At 41.2% G+C, this 21,227-nt stretch overlaps 1 protein-coding gene across 1 annotated transcript in view; it reads right to left on the bottom strand.

The window, feature by feature from the left end:
- Nucleotides 1-21,227, bottom strand: part of CUNH10orf76 (chromosome unknown C10orf76 homolog) — a 118,886-nt gene that overhangs the window by 56,782 nt on the left and 40,877 nt on the right. Inside the window, exons 20-22 of the mRNA XM_008643836.2 lie at nt 17,009-17,091; nt 16,348-16,474; nt 13,601-13,676 (exon numbers count right to left, since the gene is read on the bottom strand). Coding sequence (XP_008642058.1) covers nt 13,601-13,676; nt 16,348-16,474; nt 17,009-17,091 — 286 coding nt within the window. The remainder of the gene's footprint in view (nt 1-13,600; nt 13,677-16,347; nt 16,475-17,008; nt 17,092-21,227) is intronic.

The raw sequence follows: 21,227 nt of genomic DNA, 5'->3' as shown, positions 1-21,227 counted from the left end.
TCTGTGCAAGATTAGCACCATTTCTGTGTTTCAGCAACACACCAAAGAAAACACAGAAAAAACTCAGGATGTATCCTCCACAGTGTGTGATACTTCTATAAAGGAACCCAGAATATTTCTGGAAAAAGGGCAGTATGATTACAAAATAGTGGTCAAAAGAAAAATATAGACAACTTTCTTGAGGCTAGGAGAAAGCACGCTGTGCTAAACAATTTAATAATTAAATTGAAAAAGAAAGTACCAATGTAATTAACATACAGAGAACCAGCATGGCCTAGCTAATCTCATCATGAAGAGATCGAATAAAGTAGCATGCATTTTATGGAGCAATTTAAGCTGGCAAGCAATTAATCGTAAGAGCACTAAGTCAAACGAACAGATTTCCCTTTAAGGAGATCACATTCATCATCTGTAATGCATTCTAAACTGCAATTTGTTAGCCAGCCCCTGAATTTTACCGAAGACATTTACTGTCTTCCTTCAGTGGAAAAGTGATCCCTGACTGACAGGAGGGAGTGGCATCAGTCTTTCTATAGTGGCTACCCTATTAACACTAACAGGCTCTAAATCACTGATGCAGGAAGCAAATAACCTACATATAATATAGCAACTACAAGTTTTTACAAGCCTTATACCATAGAAAACCCTACAATGGTATTTACCACACTATATGAATCACATCTTAAGCCATGGACCAACACGATCTGATCCATCTCTGTAATGCCCTGGAGCAGATAACACTACTGATGGGGGAGGGGGAATTAAAAAAAAAATAAATCCAAACCAACAAAATATCCCCACCTTCATTGCTCATTGAGAACCTCAGCAGGCATCTTTCACCTGGGCTCCTCCTGGTGCAAGTCTGTGATTCTGGCTCTCCCCATTCTCTCAGACTCTCAGCTTCAAAATAATCCTTCCCTGTTTAGATTGCATCATTCTAACTGATTACAGGAGTGTCCCAGACTCTCAGTGCTTTTAATTTTAGAAAACCTTCCACTTACAACTTTTATTTATTCATGATACTCCGTCCCTATCCATCTGTTCCCATTACAAACTACCCTTCAGCTTCAGGAGCTGTTCTACATCACCTTTGTTTTCCACTACATTAGCAGTATCCACTAGTTTTCTCTTCGCTGGATTGGGCAAAGCATGAGCCAAGTGTCCTTCAGAAGGAAATCATGATTCCTGATGCTTGTCTGCACCTGTCCCCATACAAGTTTATCTTTCTATAAGATGAATTTGAAGGCCTCCTCTCTTCCTAGGAAAGGAAAATACTTAACAGAAAGTCTATCTTCCTGTGTAGATGGCAATATTTTTCTTCTGCCTGAGTGCAGAAGATCAGTTTGAATCATGAAGATTAGCAGGCTGAAAGCAATCAAATCTCACATCCTCTAAGTGCCCTTGGCCTGAACTGATTCCCCTCCAAATACAGCAAATACTTTAAAAATAAAAAAGCATGAGCAGACAGAGAAAAGGGCCCTAAGAATCCCTTAGTACAGTTAAGTCTTGATAGGACCACTAAATTTTACCGAAGCGTATGTGATAACATTTCATCTAGAAAGCACATAAAATTCACTCAAATGAGGCTATTGGCCATGTGTAAACAAAAGCTTGCAAGAGACATACAGCTTCTGCCAGTGCCTTCCTGCCCCACTATCACTCCAAATCAATTCAAAGGACAGACTTCTTCACAGCAATGACAGGATGAGACTTAGGCCTGGCTGCTTTCAGTCCTCTTCCAGCTTAATTTCCCTTATGCTCCACTCAGACTGAAGGCATGAATATAAAGCAGCCCCATGACAAATCAAAGTTAAATATGTAGTCCTGGAGATAGAGTACAATTTTAAAAAATAAGAAAAAAAATCCCTGAGCTATGCTCCAGACCAAGTTCAGTTAGTATCATCTCATTCCAGAAACAGTTAATACAAAGCTCATATTAAACTCATGAGAAAATACTGCTTTACTCCACAGTCAAAAAAAGCATGGGGAAAAAAAACTTTATTAAACCAAAATTAATCAAACCAAAGATTTTTGTAGTCCCAGAGGGCTCCTTGAGTCCCTTGAGTATCCAGAGGGGAAGAAGAAAACCCCACACTCCAAAAAGATGTCTAAACTAGAGAAAAACTCCCAATGGCTAAGCCTTTAAACTCCTCTGACCTGAACTTAAGTTCATGGTATTGTTTTCTGATGCCTTCCTGCTACATAACATCATACTTAGACCAATACCACGTTAAAATGACAGCAAGGGCAGGCACAATTCATTTAACAATTAATCTACCCTAGCTATAATTTTCACTTGTCATTAGCTGCCTCTTAAATGCCCTCAATCTCATATAACCATAGACTCTTCCTTTAAACACATACACAGGGGAATATGCCATTATGGGCATTATTCAAAGCAGTGCTTTCTGTGCCCGTCATCAACCACAGCATTAATCACACTGAGAACAGTTTCTCCTCACAAATGACTGAGCTGCATATTTGGATCTCATCGGCAGTATCCAATTTGATGGTAAGATCACAGACAGCAGACAATACTGGGCATCTGCAGCAACACATACAGCCAGCTCTGTAGTTTTTACCCTTTACTGGTCTTTCAGGGAAAGAAAATAGATGCCAAGCACCTACTGATTTAAGTAAGTGCTCTACTCTGCACATCCAGCAGACAGGCCCAGAGTTAACACATAGCACAACACACTCCATGAAAACAAGCTTTCTTGCTTCTTTTACCATTTGACCATGCAGTGTAGAGACTGCTCTCTAAAATCAAATGGGTCAGGTTAAAAAGGACCTTGGGAGGTTCCATGGTCCAACTCTGTACTCAGCACTGGGCCAGGTAACTCACAGCTATACTCAGGCAAGATATGAAAAACTCCCAAGGATGGAGATTGCACTGAGCTATCTGGTCCACTATTGGATCACACATATTGAGGAGAGCCTCCCTTACAGCAATCTGACTTATTTTATTTCCCAGTCAAATCTCAGATCCTGAACAATTTCGTTCTGTGACTCTTTATTTCTGACATTAGCTCATGCTAAGAGTAAAAGTCACCAAACAAGGAAGAAAAATAGGTGCAACCCAGTGAGAATGGCACACTCTGCTCCTTCAGCAAGGCTCAACATATCACACGTGGGCTTAACCTCAAAGCAACCACAGCTTTCAAACTAAGGAATTAAGAACAATGTATGGTACACCTATTGCTTTCTAAGTTTACAAGGGAACGTCTGCCTCAGACAAGCTCATCTCAAATATTCATAAAAATTTAATGTCAAGCTCAGACTTCAAAGCCAACAGTGTTGCAAAATTATGAGGAGGACATTAAATAATTAGAAAAAACTGTAAGTAAAAGCAATTTGCCACTGTTCATGTACACTGCCTTGCTTAACAACCTCTCTGTAAAGTCTTTTCAGACACACCATGAAGGACATTATATGAAGTATATCATATTCACACCCCTCTGTCAGCAGCAAGAGCTTTACATTAATTAATACAATACACAACCTTCCAGAAGAAGGCTCCAGTTTAAAATTCCTCACCCAAAATGTGTGCAACATAACACGTTTGTTTAGAATAAAAGGCATTTATCCTGCCCTCAAAGCACTTACGAGCCACATTTTGTATAGTGGATTGCAGCATTTTTTTTTACAGTACCCAAAGCCATCATTGAAATTCAATGTTCTAAAGTTTGAAATCATCCTTCCCTTGGCCACAAAGGTTGCATTACTTCCCATCCCACACAGACTCGAAAACTTTCCATAATCCAGCTAACGAGAAGAAAAATGTCACTGTAATTAACACACAAAGTGATGACCTAATTAATCACTAAAGCAGCAACGTGAAAAAGCTTTAGGCTTTCAAAGTTTTCTAGCAAAGTCAGGCAAAAGGATTGCCAGGGAACTTTTAAGGTCATTCCATTTCTGGTCACCCTGAAAATAAGACACATTTGAGACCATGCTTTTATATCCTATCAAACAGGACTCCATGGCAGTGAGGTGCCTTCAATGTGGCAGTGATCTCCTACTTCAGACTCCCAGCCAAGTAATACCAAAGTTCTCATTTTTTGGGCTCATAGTACTGTTGTCTCAAGCCCAGTACTTAAAGCAAAGCTTTAGGCAACGATCATGCTGATGTTAACAGCAAGAACAGTTTGCAAAAACCACCCTGCACTGTACCAGCACAGGCAAGAGAACATGAGTTTAGACCCCTGCAAAGAGTCACACCAGTGACCTCTGATGACTCTGGACATACTGTAAAAACACTTGGTAGCATTCCAGCTTACAACTAGTTTAACAGGTCATTGCTGCTAAGAGAGACTGTCTTCTTGTCCCAAACACTGAGCTGTTTGTTCCCCCACCCTCTACAGGCTGACACAATCAGTCACATATGTGTATGCAACGAAGCCTTGAGAACAGAACACGTTAAAACACATTGTTCTGTTCTTTTTTGTCCTGCCTAGAGAGTTTTACCCTGGGTCAGGTCCCCAGTCTCCTCCTTTACCTGCAGCTGCACGATGCAGGCTGCTCCCTGAAGAGAGCAGGAGAAGGCAGGAACCCTGTCAATTTACACCTGCTCCGAGTGAGCACAGCACAGGGTGAGGAAGCACACTTGGGGCAGTTTTGCCAGAGGAACATCCCTTAAGTAAACCCTTACCAGGATGAGATATCAGAATCTGGTACCCAACACAGATGAATTCTTCATGAGATCGCTGTTACCTTAACCTGCTTGGCTTTGATTGCTGAGAAGCAGCCAAGCACACTGGCATTTCTGACTGCTGAACTTCAGTCAGCATCCCTTGAAATGGGCAAGAGAGGTCTGACCTCAGAGCCAAGGGAGAAATTGCTACTGCTCAAGCCTTATCCCATCATTTTCTGAATTTTCTTGTAGCTGCAAAGGTTAGGAAAAAAAAAAAAAAATCAAGACTACACAGAGTAGTAAGAAAAGCATTCTGGAATTCCCAAGCAGTCGATTTATTTCAGGCCACCAGAAACTCTGATGTATCTTAGTGTTTCAATCTGGACTCACAGATATTAGAGCACAGCAATTTCACATTTTGGAAGAGGGAGGGGGAATCACACTCACTCAAGCTGTTTTTCCCGTCCCCTCAAAGCTGCATTTTACTTTCACCTTAGCCAACTTGTATTTACTGGGAGTTGCAAAGTTAGCCCCTGTGCTGGTAGGGTGATACAACCTTCTCTGCCTTCATGGCTAGAGCTCCTAAAAACCCCAACACTTCAAAAGCTAGAATGAGTATTTCTTTTAATGAACAAAGTCTTACAAACAAGATGTCTTCCTCTCACAGCTCCCTGGGAACTGAGTTCCAGATACTGGTGCAATCTGGAGGGCACCAGAAAAAAAAGACTGTAGTTCCACAGTCATGCTAACAATGTATTATCCTTGCTTTCAGTTCAAGATAAGGTAGGTACTTCATTACCTTAATGAGCAGATGTACTTAATGAGTGGGTACTTTGTCAGTTTATTCCTAAAAGAAAAATTAAGAGAACAGGGCATTTACATTCCTAGAGTAAACCCAAATTTTAGGCCCCCCACTAGTGTAAGATAATAAGAAATACACGTTACTGGCTTTTGAAAGGTTTTTTTTTAAGTACACATCCCACAGCCCAGACTTTCAGAGGGAATAATAATTCTGGCTGCTGCTGTGAGCAACAGATTTCTTTTAAACAGAAAGAGCAAAACAGCATTATACAACATCACTTTCCAAGGGAAAAATATGTTATTTAAGCTCACAATAATTTTTACATTGTTTGGGTTATGAAGAAAGTTGCTTAATGTTCTTTCTCCACTAAAGCAAATCTTGAAAGCTAGATTTGAGACCAGCAGAGATCAGAGTCCCTTTCATTTACCCAAAGAATAAAACCAGCATGGACGAAGTTTCGACAAGCTATAAGCAGCTGTTTCAAACTGTGTTTCAATCATGTTCCAGTAGAGCCAGTTCTTGGGGCCAAGAGAATCTGGTTGCTTCCTGGCTGCAACAGAGCTACCAACAAAGACATTGACTGTAAGGTTGAAATCTATCAATTAGGAACTGAACTCATGCCAGCCACAGTGCCAGAGAAATAATTAAGATTGTTCCCATAAACAGGAGGAAACAACACAACAATTCAGAGTGAGAAACAGCAGAGCTTTCTGGACTTTGAGCTTCAACAAAAAAAACACCAAGATGTTTACAAGTCTGCATCCTAGGTGTGTAGTACATGCTTTAATGCATTACTGAGCTCAGACATAACTTGCCTGTGTCCAGCACTGGGATTCAAGACCAAAATATCTGCAAATGAGACAGAAAAACAACTTCTGACCAATAAATATTATATCTACTTCTGAAATAAACCAGAAGTACTCCCCATGCTAACACATATTCTCCACTACTTTTATGTTTCTACAGAGAAAGGTATTTGGCAAGCAAAACAAAAAACAATTTCTTGCCTGGTGCCACACTTCCTCAGACCAGGCAGTGCAGTCAATTACATAAATCAAATAGGAGACCACAATTGCATTGAGGAGTCTCTGACTTCTCTCTACTGTTTTCCCAAAGCTTCGCACCCCAAATTCATCAGCAAGAAAGCTGAAATTATTTGCCAACATTACATTCCCAAGGCTACACACACAGCTTTCAAAAAAAGTTAATCTGCTAGCAATTTTTATAATTCCACCTTGTAAGCCTACAATCTGCACCCATGAGTCCAGCAGAGATCTGAAGACAGGAATTCCCTATTCACAGAGCAGTTGCATTTGACAAAGAGCAAATGAAATCTGGGTTCTAATACGTCGGTAATGGAGGCAACACTTCTCAGCAAACTGCTAAGTAGCCTACAGATCTTGCCTACCTTTCCAAAACTTTAAGATTTCAAGGAAGAAATGCTTCCAATAAAATGTCCACGAGGACAAAAGCTCACAAGTGGGCAAACTGCTTTGAGATGTTCACCTTATGAGAATCACGTGAATTAAGAGACCGGCTGAACTCTGGAAGAGGCCGCCAAGCAGTAGCTGTTCTGCAGAGGAGTGTCCTTTCCACCCAGCAAACAATCCTCCCTTGTACAGAGGCCTCACCTCCACAGCAAACCTTACAGAGCAGCTGAAGTACAGAAGTGGATCCTGCTCCCAGTCCCCTCTTGAAGGCCAGCCTGCTGCCTTTGAGACATGAGGAAAGAGGATGAAAGCAGCCGATACAATTGCAGACTTTGGAAAAAAGCTAAGAAAGCCAGTTAAGTGAGGCTGCCATCCTAGGAATACATCACCTCAAGATCCTCCCCACCCCAATCCAAAAAGCCTTGTTTACTTTGAGGATGAAATTTTAGAGCAAAAGTGATCTCTGCAGAATGACATCCAAGTGCACTGAAGAAAGCAAGCCATGGCTATGGTATCTCAGACAGAGGCATTCTCTGCCATACAAACATCTTCGCCTAAAATCAGCATCAGCTCCAGAAACTGTAAGTCATCATGAAAAAAATAAAAAAAAAGAAATCAATCCTTCCAAAAACCTACTGAAAATAAAAGTTGATTAAAGAGAAAACAGGCTTGACATTGTCAGAGTCCCTTCCCAGGCAGCCGTGACCGAAATGGAAGTAAATAGCAGAAAGAAGGAAGGTGACCTGGGATTGTACCTGACTTGCTGAACCATGCTGCTGTGTTTGTGGAACTGGTCCATACAATGCCACTCAACCAACAGATTTGCTCTCTGGATTTGGGCCAGTGGCAGAGACAACATTTAATTAAGACATTGCATGAATGAGAAAGAATGAAAGAAAATTATAGCAGAACAAAATTGGCTATGGCTCTGTAAAACAAATACACCAAGATGAATCAGCTAGTAAATAAAAGCAAAAACTGAAAACTAACACCGCTGCCTCGAGAAGAAATCAGATAATGTACAAGAAATGAAGCGCTGAAGTTACAAGACTAGATGAAAGCCTTAAACATTAATAAAAATAATTGAAACATGTATAAAGACTGCTGAGAAAAGATGAAACATTGCAACCCAAGATAGGAATGCTTCTTTCCTTCCCTTTTGATTCTTCTGTTAATATGTTGCTGGTCATAAGGTCTTTCCCTTTCCACCACTTGCTTCCTCTGTTCAGGTGCCAGCTAATGCCAGGATCTGTTCACATCAAGATCTGTTCCACCTAGCAAAGGAACCTTCCCTATCACGATACGGCAAGGTTGAGTGAAAAACAAGCAGTGGTAGCAGGTGAACTCTGACTAACCACTATAACTCTCTTATAACCACTGTGGCATTCCAGGAACTGTTCTGCTGTGCCAGAGTCCCTGTGCAATCAGAAAACCATGCAACAAGAAACACATGAAATGACAAGAAGGGTCTGCTAGTTTTGCTACTTCAGTGAGGAGCAACCACAGACCACTAAAAAAGAACCAGAACAAAGCCAGAATCCTCATCTAAAATCTGCTATTCATTTTTCAGCGTCAGAATTTTTTCAGGCTACCACCTGAAAACTGCAATGAACTAATTCTTCAAATAGCTTGGATGCATAAACCTCAGAAGCTTCCTTACATCATTTTAGTAAGAACTGATCCATAATCTTACTAAGCTTGTGTTATGATTTAAAAGTACCAATAATATACAACTCTGGGTTTCTCTTTGAGCTTTGTTGGTTTTTTTCTTATTAAAAAAAATAATTGTTGACTGTCTTGTACTATCCTGTGATCTGAGCTCAGTCAGGCTGATTAGCAGTGACAGCATGTCAGAGGTCATTACCATTAAACACACCTCAGTGAACAATTCAATGGAGTTGTTATTCCATCAGTGTAGTCCTCACAGGTGGTTTTAAGAATTGCAGGGAATGAACTCCAGATCATTGTGGGTTGTAATCTGCATACCTGAGCACCCTCTGCTGCTCTGCACTGGCTGGCCCTGAGCAGTTCCACATGGTCCCACAGTCCCAGGGGACTCATCCAGTGCAACAGTACTGCTGGAAGGAGCAACACCTGAGCGTCCTTAGCCAACCCTTGTGGTTCATCTGGGAGAAGCTGCAAACAAGCAGGTGCTTGGTATTTTCAGCTGGGAGATTATGGCTTTAATAAACCCATTGTCAAAGGAAACATATTTGTGTGTGTTCTACATGTAAATAAATATATATAATTTAAGTGTATATATGTGGGTATGTCTGTATATGTATTATGTATGTATTTATATATGCACAGACATCCCTATATGGATATTCACATTATGTAAGTGCATATACCTACAATGTGCACACAGACATCCATCTTTTAATATATATGCCCATCGATTTTCTTGATCATTTCTTTTCATAAAGAAGCTTTAAGCTTGCTCTCCCATTTTCAATCTCACTCATATTGGCAAGAAATGTGTTTGTATGTCCACTATGTCTGTACAGAGAGAGAACGAAGGAAGTGTGTGTGTACAGATGTAAACATATTTTGTACATAGTCTCAGCTGACTGTAATCCATAGGTCACCACCTACGCCACAAAAACAGATGCATTTCTCTGTCAGCAGGTCCACTTTCACACATCCTGCAAAAAAGCCATTGCAACATAACTAGGTCACCAGCATTTTGGTCTTCTCTCCCCTTAAACAGATGCTAAATTCCTTTCATTGTGGTGGAACCATGCTGAAGGTATGATGTGGACTGCTTGCAGCCACCCACTTTCTAAGAAATATCTGAATTAAGCCTTGTCGTCTGTCAAGGTTTTCAATAAGTGCAGTGCTGTGAGTGCTGGTAATTTATCAGGAGCTCTAGTGTCAGGGCCAAGTGTCCTACAGCAAACAAGCACAGCCCAATTTGGCCTAAGTAAAATTGCAAATGTTCCTTCAGAGTGCTCCTGCATAGACTGGCACCAAGCACAACTATTTTACACGCATCCATGCAATGCTCTGAGTGCTCCTCCCAAATCCCATCTCTCCTTTACAGCCCCAAAAGCAGCCCTGGGAGAAGCAGCACCTTCCATTCAAGGAAAGAGGATCACACAGGGTGGCTCAAGTGGAACAAAAGTAACTGCGAGATGGAAGAGTGAACAAAAGCACCCAAGCGAGGATTGCAGCATATGCTACAACAGCACAGAAAACACCTTCAAAAAGTAATCCTATCACCTAGTTCCATGCTGCTAACTTACTCTCTGCATATTAAAAGTGTTTCAGTGAGAAAAATAGAATTACTTTAAAAATTATGATGGGGCTGAATTTCAGACAAGGGAGAAATTCAGTCTATTAATCATCGAGTTAATCTATTTATTCACCTTGGAAAAATCCTGATCAGAAGAAAGTCTATTAAAAGAATACAGGGATTCAGCTGCCACCTTTCTCACTGAATAGGCAATCAGAAAATGCCCCTTTGAACCCTGCGTTAATAAAATTCTTATTAAATGCAAACCTGCACAATGTTATCTTGAAGAGGCTCATTAGTTAAAAAAAAAAAAAAACTTGTCTCAAAATGTGTTTATTTCCTCAGAGGTGAGAAGGTAAGTTCTCAAACCACCAACTGCTGCACCTTCCTATTTCAACCCCATCAGTGCTGCAGCTATATCTTGCAGTCTACCACATCTCAATTATTTATGAAAACCACAGAGACAAATCCACAGACAGAAATCATAATGACTATTATGAGATAGGACAGCAATCAGAATCGCTCATTCCGGTTTGGTATGTAAGATTTTCAGACAGATAAGGATATTATTATTCTTTCTTCTTCAATTTTTCATTTTCTTTGGGTTGGACAGAAATTATGAATTATCTGTAGAAAGGAGAGAAGGCAGGAATAGGCTTCCTATCTCTCAATACTCAAAAAGAATATTCATGACTCCTTTTTTCACTGGAATAAGGACAAGAAAAATCAAATAATCAGCAACAACAAAACTCAGACTGTCTAGTGGAGAACTTTTAGTCCAACTAAAAGGTACTGTTCATACCATAATAGGATACACAAAGCAGGATCTCTCTCTGTGGCTGAGTTTAAAGAAGAACATGTCTAAGATTCTCTAGGCATTACTCATCCTGACACTCTATTTAAACAATTAATCAGCTGAGCTCATCAGTCCAGCACTGTGGGGTACAAGCAGGACTGTTCTGGTGTCTCCTCAACAGTTACTCCTGTAACACAAATGCATTGCAGCCTTTCAACATTGTAAAGAACTCACCACTCCTCTCCCGGCAGAAATACCCATAAAACTGTACACTAGGATTTAAGACACTTGTTGAAGCCCACTGTATGCATGCACAGGCAGATGCTTTTACATTTAGAAAACCCACTAAAAGCCCTAGGATAAGGAAATTGCAATGTTTATTTATTTTTAAATAGCTTGTGTAATGAGACCAAGATATAAACCAAAGCATGACTTAGCACTGCACAGTTACAGCAAAAAGCAGGTAACCACTACTCAAAAACTTTCCAGAATGATGAAGCAAGGTGAGGAAAAAATCCAGTGTGGATTCCTCTAAATTCATTTCCTTTGTGGCAAAAGCAGCCAAATAAGACACAGTACACTAAGATCACTCTAAGGGAAAACAGAAGGGGCACAAACAAACAGATACCCAGATAATGGGGAGCTCAGTCTAGTTCTAGTCCCAGTCACCACTTTGAACCATCACACTGTCAGACACCTTCACACAAGCACACTACACCCTTGGATTTCTCTGGCTGCTCTGAAATCTAGTCAACTAAAGAACCCTTCAAATGTAGTATTTTTACCATCAGAAGAAAACAAACCAAAAGACAAAATTCTCCCTCCTTCCTTTTCTTTTGGGAGTGAGGAAACGGGATAAATCAAACAGACTAACTTCTCAGAATTCTAATCCCTCTCAAGGCCTTGAATCATCCATAATTTAGACTTTACTAATTTCACCGAATGAAAAGCAGTCATTCATGAAATTTCAACACAGATGAGCAGTTGGGTGGAGCAGGGGAAAGCTACCAGAAGTTCAGAAGAGAAACAGACTAGAGGCTTCACTGATTCCAGACATCACCACGTTCTGAACATGTCTGATACAGGCTGTCCTTGAAGGGACACACATGTTCTCACCTCCTCGTCTTCTCTGACTAGAAGCAAAACTGTGTGACTTTGTTTCGATTTTCTTCTTAAATATGTCATCACAGAGGCATTTCCAACCTCTCTCCTTGGCTCAGTTTTGGCCGGCAGCATGTCCATCTTTCAGAGCCATCAGAGACTGGCTCTGCTGGACATGGTGGAAGCTTCCAGGAGCTCCTCACAGGAACCACCTCTGTGCCCCCCCTGCTACCGAAAACCAGGCCGTGCAGAACCAATACAAAGGGGTATCACAGTGCCAGTTTTTTGGTTGCATCTTGTCTCAATTGCACGCTGATCTTCACAGAAGCAGTTGCGAAGCCAACAGGAAATAAGCCCATGCAAAGTCTCAGTTCCACAAACCAGCAGTGAGCACAAACCCTCTGTGATCAATTGGTTTTTCTCTCTTCCCAGCTTAGACTTCCCTCCCTGGTTACACACAGCATTCCCAAAGCAGACACTTTGTGTCACATTCACTGACATTAGTCAACAGCCACCTGTTCTGCTGCTTTACTCCTAGTGCACTATCTACCCACAAGTGTTCACTTACATCTGTTTAAAAAAAACCAAAAATAAGGATAGTAGCAAAGTAAGTCTAGAATCACACATGATGTTATCAAGCTTACAGACTTATTAAGGGAATCTTTAAGGTGGTTTACAGACACGTAAGATGCATATTGACTTGAAAGATGCCCTCAGAGAGTTTGTCCTACACAATGCCTTTTGTAGTGAGGAAAACAAGTACTAGCCTAGAAATACAACAGTAGTGAGCTACTTGGTGTTGCACAGACACCAAGTGTCTGGGGTGACTAGGGAAGTGGTAGACAGATTTTTTTTCAGTATAAATACTTATATCTTTTATGGTTTGCTTACAAGCCAGAGCTAAGAAGTAAATTTTCCCTCTCAACATTCCTCTGTTTTCCAATCAATCATATCCATGATCCTCTTGCCCAGTACCCAGCTTGGTCAGTAGTAGCTGCTTCAGGTGCCAGAAAAATAAGTTATTGCCACTGTGAAAGAATACATACCTAGATTTACACTCTTTAGTCTTACAAGTAAAGCATAACTTTTCCCCTTCTGCCCTTGAACAGGAAGAAGAAGTTTAAGAGAACACTGAAATGTCCTTAAATAATCAGTTTTAAACACACACAAAACTCTTGCAATGTTAAGAGGCCTCAAATCTGCTTATTACAGCAGGCTTACAGTCCCCTTCATAGCTTTGTGGAATTACAATAGAATCACGCAACAGAAATCCATTAGGTTCACAATTGCTCTGCCAGCACAGCATTATCCTCTACTGTGTAACTTCTCCCAAGAACGATGTGAGGATTAATTCATTACAGTTTGTGCTATGCTTTCAAAGCACTCAGTCTACAGAAGAGCAGAGAGAATTATTAGAGGACAATCAAATTCTGGTGATCCTTCCTTTATGCCTGTGGGCCCTGTTTAGAGCAACAATTTAGCCCAACAATTAGAACAAATTGAAAACAAAATTCATTCAAACAAATGTGAAAGCGTCATGATAAAAATGTAGTCACACAGGAAATGAGAAACTTTAAAAGAGTAATTAACTTCTACTCCTTACCTAATATTGACTAATGCATGGGTCACCTTGCTTGCAGGCTCTTTCCATTGACCAGCATTGGTAGACAGCCTTAGAACTGAAAGGAGAAGAGAGTTAACAGTGCTGGCACAGAACTGGCAATTTCATAATTCAAAACAGGGGGAAAAAAAAAAAAATTCTGCTTTGGCAAGATGGCAGTCCAGGAACCACATCAAAGCAACGGTCATCTTTGAGATGATCTGTGATCCAGGGCAAAAGTTCCCTTCAAAGCCCATCTAAGAAACATAAGGAACATGGAAGGGGTAAGAAGAAGAGAGTAACAACTTGGAGGCAGAGGGGACAGAAGAACCAGGGTCCTCCTAACTGCTTTCATTATCACACACAGCTCATTTTCCCCAGAAACAGGGCAGCGTCCCAAGCTTAGAATAGCTTTTATTCCACACACAGCTGTTCTCCTCCAGCTCCTGCTTATGCAAGGTTCCATCTGAACTGGACTACATACTGCAGTTTAAACCCTCTCCAGCAATGATGAAATTCTTTACATGCCCATTTATCTAGAGTTGCAGACAGGAATTACACACCAGCCTAAAGAAAAAACACTCCCTGTAGGAAGAAGGGTGGTGTTCTCTTGCACAGATGGTCTCTGACAGACTTAAGAGCAGATCTGAAACATTCTGCAACAGGAACAACTAGGGAACCCAATTCTTTTCCGCCAGAGTACCAAAAATATTTATTTAGGTCAAAATATGTAGTGTTTTTATGGTGGCAGTTACCTGCACATCTCTTGATAAGCATCAGAACAGTAACAGATCCTGTAGCAGATGTTTTGATTAATTTCCATATTGCCTGAACAAAGGGAATTTTCTATTAATTTGTACATACAGGGTTTTCTGGGGGTTAGATTCCACAACAAAAGTTCACCCTCAATTTAGAAGTGAAGGAACAGCTCACCATCTGAATTTAGGATCATCCAGAAACATGGATGTTGCAAGTGAATGATTAAGCACATCGGCCGCATACTTATGCCTATAATTGCAGGACAGAAGCTTTCAGTCCTGCAAATCTGGATAAAGTTCAGTTTCAGAACAAGAGAAAAAAAAACCAAATCAATTAGATTCCACCTCCACTCCCAACATGCAAAGTTTCAACCACATTAACAGAAAAACTAAAGGACACGGCAGTTTTCTCATCTGCGCTAACCAATACCCCAAGGCTAGGGGACAGAAGGGTCACTGTAGTCTCAGAAATGGGCTGACAAGCAAAGGAAACTATCAGGACACCTGGTGGCTTTCATCAGCTTGAGACAGTGCTACCTTCTCGCCTTCTATTCTACCATTACATGTCATCTGCAGAAAAAAGTTGTCAGCTCTGAGTAACATTGTTTTGTCAAATAGTAGGTACTGTACTTGAGTATCTGAAGTAATATATGTAGAGAGAGTTTCAATTCAGGCATCTGCAAGAGTAATTAAATGGGGTTTACTCTGCGTAGGATGGCAAACATTCATGTGAGAAATGAATTGTTTTAACAGGTCAGGTGTGGTGTGCCTTTTGCAACCCAACTGAGGAAGTATCTGAGTGCATTATTCTTCTATTCCACGTATCTTCAGCTTCCACAAGGGATGGGTTTGAAAAAATTATTAGCTAGTAAAAGCACCTCATTTTACTAGCTGCAACTCTTGAGAGTAGAAAACGGGTTAGCAAAAAATCTTATGCACTCAGAGGGCACAAAAATGGCCAAGTGAACCCTTATGTAATGGCTGAAAACTGTAGGGAATTCATACAAAAGGGCAGCTTGTTTCTGCCTGCAGTTACAGAGGGTAGTCGGCTACTTTTATTTAGGTGAGGATGTCTCTCTTCATGTCAGAAGAGGGCTGTGGCCAACTGTCTGCCCTTTAACTCTCCTTATATGCTTATATTAACGCCTGTTCATTGGGAGATCATGCTGAGAAGGGAACAGAAAGTAAATGAATGAAAGGTCCTTTCATAATAAAGCAAACAAAGAACATAACTATATTCTTTTTTTCACAGCTTCAAGTTATGCAGCACACCAGTGCTGCTGCAGCTACCCTGGGCTGCAGGTTCCTGCGTATAACACTGCCTGATTCTGTCTCCATGCATTCCTTGCTCTTCTTTGCTCCTCTTTCCTGCTGGGTGTCACTTGGCTCCCTTCCCTCTCTCGCTGAAGGATGGCAGCTTCTCCCTGTTTTGCCAGTGGGCACATTCTTCAGTCCAGTGATTCACTTGTCACTGCAAGCAGGTTTGTGAGGGCTGTTTTCTTGGTTGCTTTGGCAAAGAGTGAAGTAGATGTGATTTGTCTAGCACACCAAGCTTCTTGCTATAAGTTTCTCAAATTCTTCTCCAAATTCTTCTTTGCATTCAGTAGTTCTCTATGCTGGGTGGTTCTGCAGCACGTACCTGCCTTTTGACTTGAAATTGTTGAATGTAATAGAGGAAAACTACACAGAAATGCATGAAATACCACATACTCCATTGTAAAAACAAATTTATATTTCCAACATTAAGTGACAGAGAGAGGGGCAAGGAGTCTATTCGTATTCTTTTGACATTTAAAAAAAAAATTATCCTTTTAGCAAGTTTATCCCTCTCTCAATTCTTAATTTACCAACATGCCCTAGTACACAAAACATGTTCACCCAGCATGACACACATCAGTAGCAGATAGACAGGAAACACCTGACACAAACATCCCTCTTCCACCACACTCACTTCCAGGCAGCAGCGATCCTGACGAGTCAGGAGGTACTTACCCATAGAATAAAGGTTGTCAAAATTCTGGTGCATCCGAATGATTTCATAATAGAGCTCATCATAGCTGCTGGGAGTGGGCAGAAATGTGTCTCCGTAAGTGATGAACATGTTAAACAGGTTCACAACCTATACAAGTGAAAAGAAGTTGCAACAGGAATATTTATCCCAAATCTATTCTGCATCAGAAACAGTACAAACTATGTCCAAAACCTTCAAATAAACAGCTTGCAGTTGCAGCAGATAGCATGACATTACCTCATTGCTTTATTTATCATTTTCTTTATAGTACCAAAGAAACAGACAAGAAGCTTAAATACTGTTTTATCTGGGACCAGAAAAACACATTTCTATTCTGCATACAAAGGGCCACAGAACAAGAAAAAAATATTATCAAATCTGGAAAATTAAACTAGGTCTTTCCTCACATAGACTTATTTCAGTGAGCCAACCCTATAGTTAGTCCAAGCACTGTCCTTTCCAAACACCTAGAGAAACCAACCACAATGATACTCCTCTGCTTCATGGCCTTGTTCTCATATCTCCTTAACAAGCCAGCAATCCTTTCTGGAATCCTTTCAGGATTACAATTCTTTCCTAAGATTAATTCACAATTAAGTTGTTAAAAGATAAGAGGATTTGTGCAAGGGTAAAGATGCTCACCATAAGAGCAAGGGTGAAGATGTTGTGCTTGGCCAGCAACACAGTCTCATTAGACATGAGGAACTTCAACAAGTTGATCAAAGCTAGGAGAAAATAGTAAGTATTTTTAAAATAGTATAAAAAGCAAAGCCATCATCATCAAGTCACTTAAATACAGATGCATTTACATAACCTAGTGCAAGCTAAACTAAATGCCAGCTATTCACCTCAGAAATATATCAATTTATATGTAGGGTTTAGCGGTGCTTTTTGTTGCTAAAATACTCGGCTGAACAGGTAAGTGACAGCTATTTTACCTTCCCACATTTATTCTCCTTCACTGACTTCCCAATCAAATCTACTCAGGCTCAAGGTACATCTCTTGTTAGCTCAGTCAGCTCATGGAGATTTTTCTATCTGCTAGATCCTGGAGTGAGCTTTGGGGTTGGAGAATCCAACTGTCTTGTTTCTGCTTCATATATCACCAACATGATATATGCATAGTCAGCCCCAAACTGTCACTCTTGTTGATACATGCAGTTATAAAAAATAAAAAAGGTAAGAAAACCCCCACAGCACAGCTTTTCTGTAGCTCTGTGTCAATGCTACTGCACTGCTAAAAAGAAGGATGTAGTACTTTATTGTGCCAGTTATCTGGGGCTGTGCCATAAAGATTACAGATCTGGTTCAAACTTGTCTTAAATAATAAAACAACAAAAGCTCCTGCTGTAACCACCCAGTAGCAGTTAGTAACAGTGGTAATTAACAAAAAGGTTGGCTAAAAATGCTTTAATCAAAGAGACTTTACAATAAACAACTGTATTCCATGCACTTTAATAAAATGTAAAGTTCCTTATCTTTTTTTTTCTAGTTGTTGAGATTTTCAGAAAACTAGCTTTTCTGCATTATAGCTGTTCAAGAGTAAAAGCTGAAGGCTGACTGGAAGAGGTTCTTAATGTACTCTCTGCTCTGAAGTCAACAGATTTCAAGACTTAAAACGTCTGAATTAAGATGTCATGAAAAGTCAATGCTGGAACACTGTACACACCTTTTTTTAAAGGTTCTTAATTATCTACTAATTGGTAACTTCATCCAACAGAACAATACCAGGCATGACTCCAATTTTTTTACAGGCACAAGTAGAACTTGTTAATCCCTTTTTTCCCCCCACCATTACACAAGCATCACACACTACCCAGTAACCTGTGAGAAAATAAGCTGTGGTTTGGGAGAGCTCCACAGCTAATGCAGAAAAAACCATTCACCTCAGCCCAAAGTACAGGCTATGAAAGAGGAAGAGATAAAGCACAGGGAACAGGAATGAGGTATGGGCAGAATTTAGATACTCATCCCCTTCAAGATTACAGAGGTAAAGTCAAAACACCTACAGCAAAATGATGTGAACACACTGGTCAGATCTTGAATTAAAGGAAACTGCCAGATTCTAAATGCAGTCCTGCAACCTCTACTTTACAATACTAGAAGTTCACCATGAGTATCAAAAGTTTATATACGCACACCCAAAGGGAAGCCTACAGCCCCAAGCCGGGTATTTACTCATCACAGGCAGAAGCTACTTCAGTTTAATCTTCCAGTGGGTGGCTGATGCTGAACTGCAAACCAGGAACGAACAAAGCTCTCTGCAAACTCCAGACGTGCAAGTGCTGTATCTTTCAGAGCTATTCCAGGATTTAACCATCAGTAATAGCATTTCTCGCTTCCATGTCTGCAGCTCACCTCATAAAGCACATTCATTCACACCTTTTCAATCCAGCCACATAACTCTCCACACCATCATCACCCCATCATCAGAAACTCCTGGGACCAAAACCAGAGCTTGGATTCCACAATAACACAGCTCTGGAAATACCCTGTCAGTTACTTTTCTGCAAAACAAACGTTTCAAAACAAAGTAGCAGGTACAGATGGGCTCTCCACTGGAGCAAAGATCCAGCTAAAAACAGGTTGCCAAGGTAACCAAACCTCCACAGCAAAAAAGTCTCCTGCAGTCAGTGCCTTGGACTGCAGACAGCTGCCCTGCATCTCTGTCACAGCAGCTCATCAGCCATCTCTCCATCTCAGAGTTTCAAGCATTTAGTTACAAGGCTTTACCTCCTTCCCAGCCATGCCAGTCCACAGGGCCACAGCTCATGAACAGGTGCTGCTGTTCAACTACCAGCAGCTTGGGTTTGTGGAAGCAAAGTAGCAGAGCTCTGGATTTCTTCTGACAAGTTGTGAGAAGCCTCATGTTCATCTCTTTGCCTCTTACTCTACCGCAAGAGCCCTGCTGAATGGCCTTTGCCAGCAGGTCATGGCACAGCGTGACAAGAAGCCACCACTGAACATCCAAAAACAGTGAACATGAAAGCTGCCCGTGATGAGGAGAACTATTTTGAAAAGAACGAGCGTATTTGTCCAGAGCACAAGCACTCACCAAATGACGAGGACAAGCACCCTACAACTGCCCACTGCAATACTTCTCACAGACCACCCTGAAGCACTTGTACTGCTCTGTATTGGTGACAACACTTGAAGGAGAACTAGCTCTGTTCTCTCCCTACATTTGTTTCAGCCATTGTGATGAATCTATGTTTAATTTTCCTGTTTCAGTTAGAAAGAAGACAAGAGATTACCTCTGCTTGAAATCAGTATTTATAACTGAACTGCACTGCATCACAGCCCACTCAAAACAACCTGTGCTGCTCCTTCCCTAAGAACTAGGAAGGAGAGGAACATGCTTCACATGAAGAAGAAACTGAGCGCTGGGCTCAGAGCCCGGTCAGAAGAACTAATCCGTCAGAGGTTTACAGCCACTGTGTGCCCTGCACTGACAAATTTATCAAGTGTTAGGAAACCACACATTCCAGAAAAAGTTGCAGTGTTCCTAACTGGGATATACACTACATTGATGCTAAAAGAGCAACCAATCTTTCTCCACGCCAGCACACTCTGCAGCAGCCTCTATCAAGTGTCTCTAAGGAACACGAACACTGTGGAACCTTTAAATCCCTTTGCCGTGTCTCTGTAGTTTGTTTGTAAGGCAGCCCCTGTACTGAAAATGAGGACAGCTATGCCCTGAAGTTTTCAGAACTAACAACTTTTAGATCTGGCTTCATATGCCTAGTGCCCTTCAGCAACAATTACACACACAAAATAAACCTTTAGAGGAAAGTCCAACTGACTGAACACCCCTCTGCCCTCGAGCTCCAAGGGAGCACTGATGCCACTGTTCCTGAGCAATCTGAAGCCAAACCAGATGTGTCACTTTTTCCCTGCTGCAATCAACTGCTCGCCTCTCATACCCCACCTGCAGGCTGCCCTTGCACACTAGCCAGGAAATTATCCCTTTTTTTTTTTCCCCAACAGAGGAGCAGTTCAGTCTCCCAGCTGCACAGGCAGACACCAACGTGATCCTTGCTTGGGCTCAGCCACCTTATCCCAAATTATGCTCCAGGATTTAACAGCAATGGATGGTTTGGGCATGAGATCTATTTCAGCATTAACTGGAAAAAAGCACCATTTTTGCAATACCCTCTAGAGCCTTTTTTTTCCTCCCTAAAGGTATCTGTTCTTGGCCCGACCCAAACACCCACTGTGGTGAGTCTTGAAATATCCATAACTTCACAATACAACAGGGTCACTAGTACTTCTTTAGCAATAAAGGGAGAAGGCTCTAACTAAACAAGCAGCCACCAGTATTTTCATGTAAGTGACCTGAACTGAGTGCACTGGCTATGCCTCTTAAACCAACAAGAAGAGAACACAGCTTTGGACAACTATGTTTACAGCCTGAAACCCAAGCAGACAAGCAGGCTGAGTGGACACAGAGCCATGTGACTGGCTCTGTGTGAAAAGTGGTATAAAGCAGGTTGGTTCTTAGGCAATTTTCTCTCCAAAGAATTATTACAGCAAAAGGATGAAAAGTGACATCACAGATACCCTCCCCTACTTTTTAAACTGAAATGACTGCAGTGAAAGAACCTCTTAGCTCTTTCTCTGCTCAGCTGCTTTTGAAGACACTTTCCCTTATCACCTCCCATAGCCACTCTGTCTGCCAAGGAGCAGCAGTACTCCTGCTCAGTTATTTGCTGCCCTCCCCCAGACCAATCCTCTGTGAGAAAACTGCAGGCAGCCACCATCTCTCCTTTTCTTCTACCAGGAAGGAGGTAATTCCTGTTACAGATGCCCTTCACTCCCTCCTTCCCCTACTCCTATTCCCATAGCAGATTTACCCTCTTTC

The sequence above is a fragment of the Corvus brachyrhynchos genome, unplaced genomic scaffold, assembly GCF_000691975.1.
Source record: "Corvus brachyrhynchos isolate BGI_N302 unplaced genomic scaffold, ASM69197v1 scaffold61, whole genome shotgun sequence".
NCBI lineage: Eukaryota > Metazoa > Chordata > Aves > Passeriformes > Corvidae > Corvus > Corvus brachyrhynchos.
The sequence above is the reverse complement of the archived record's forward strand: the minus strand, read 5'-3'. Positions and strand labels throughout refer to the sequence as shown.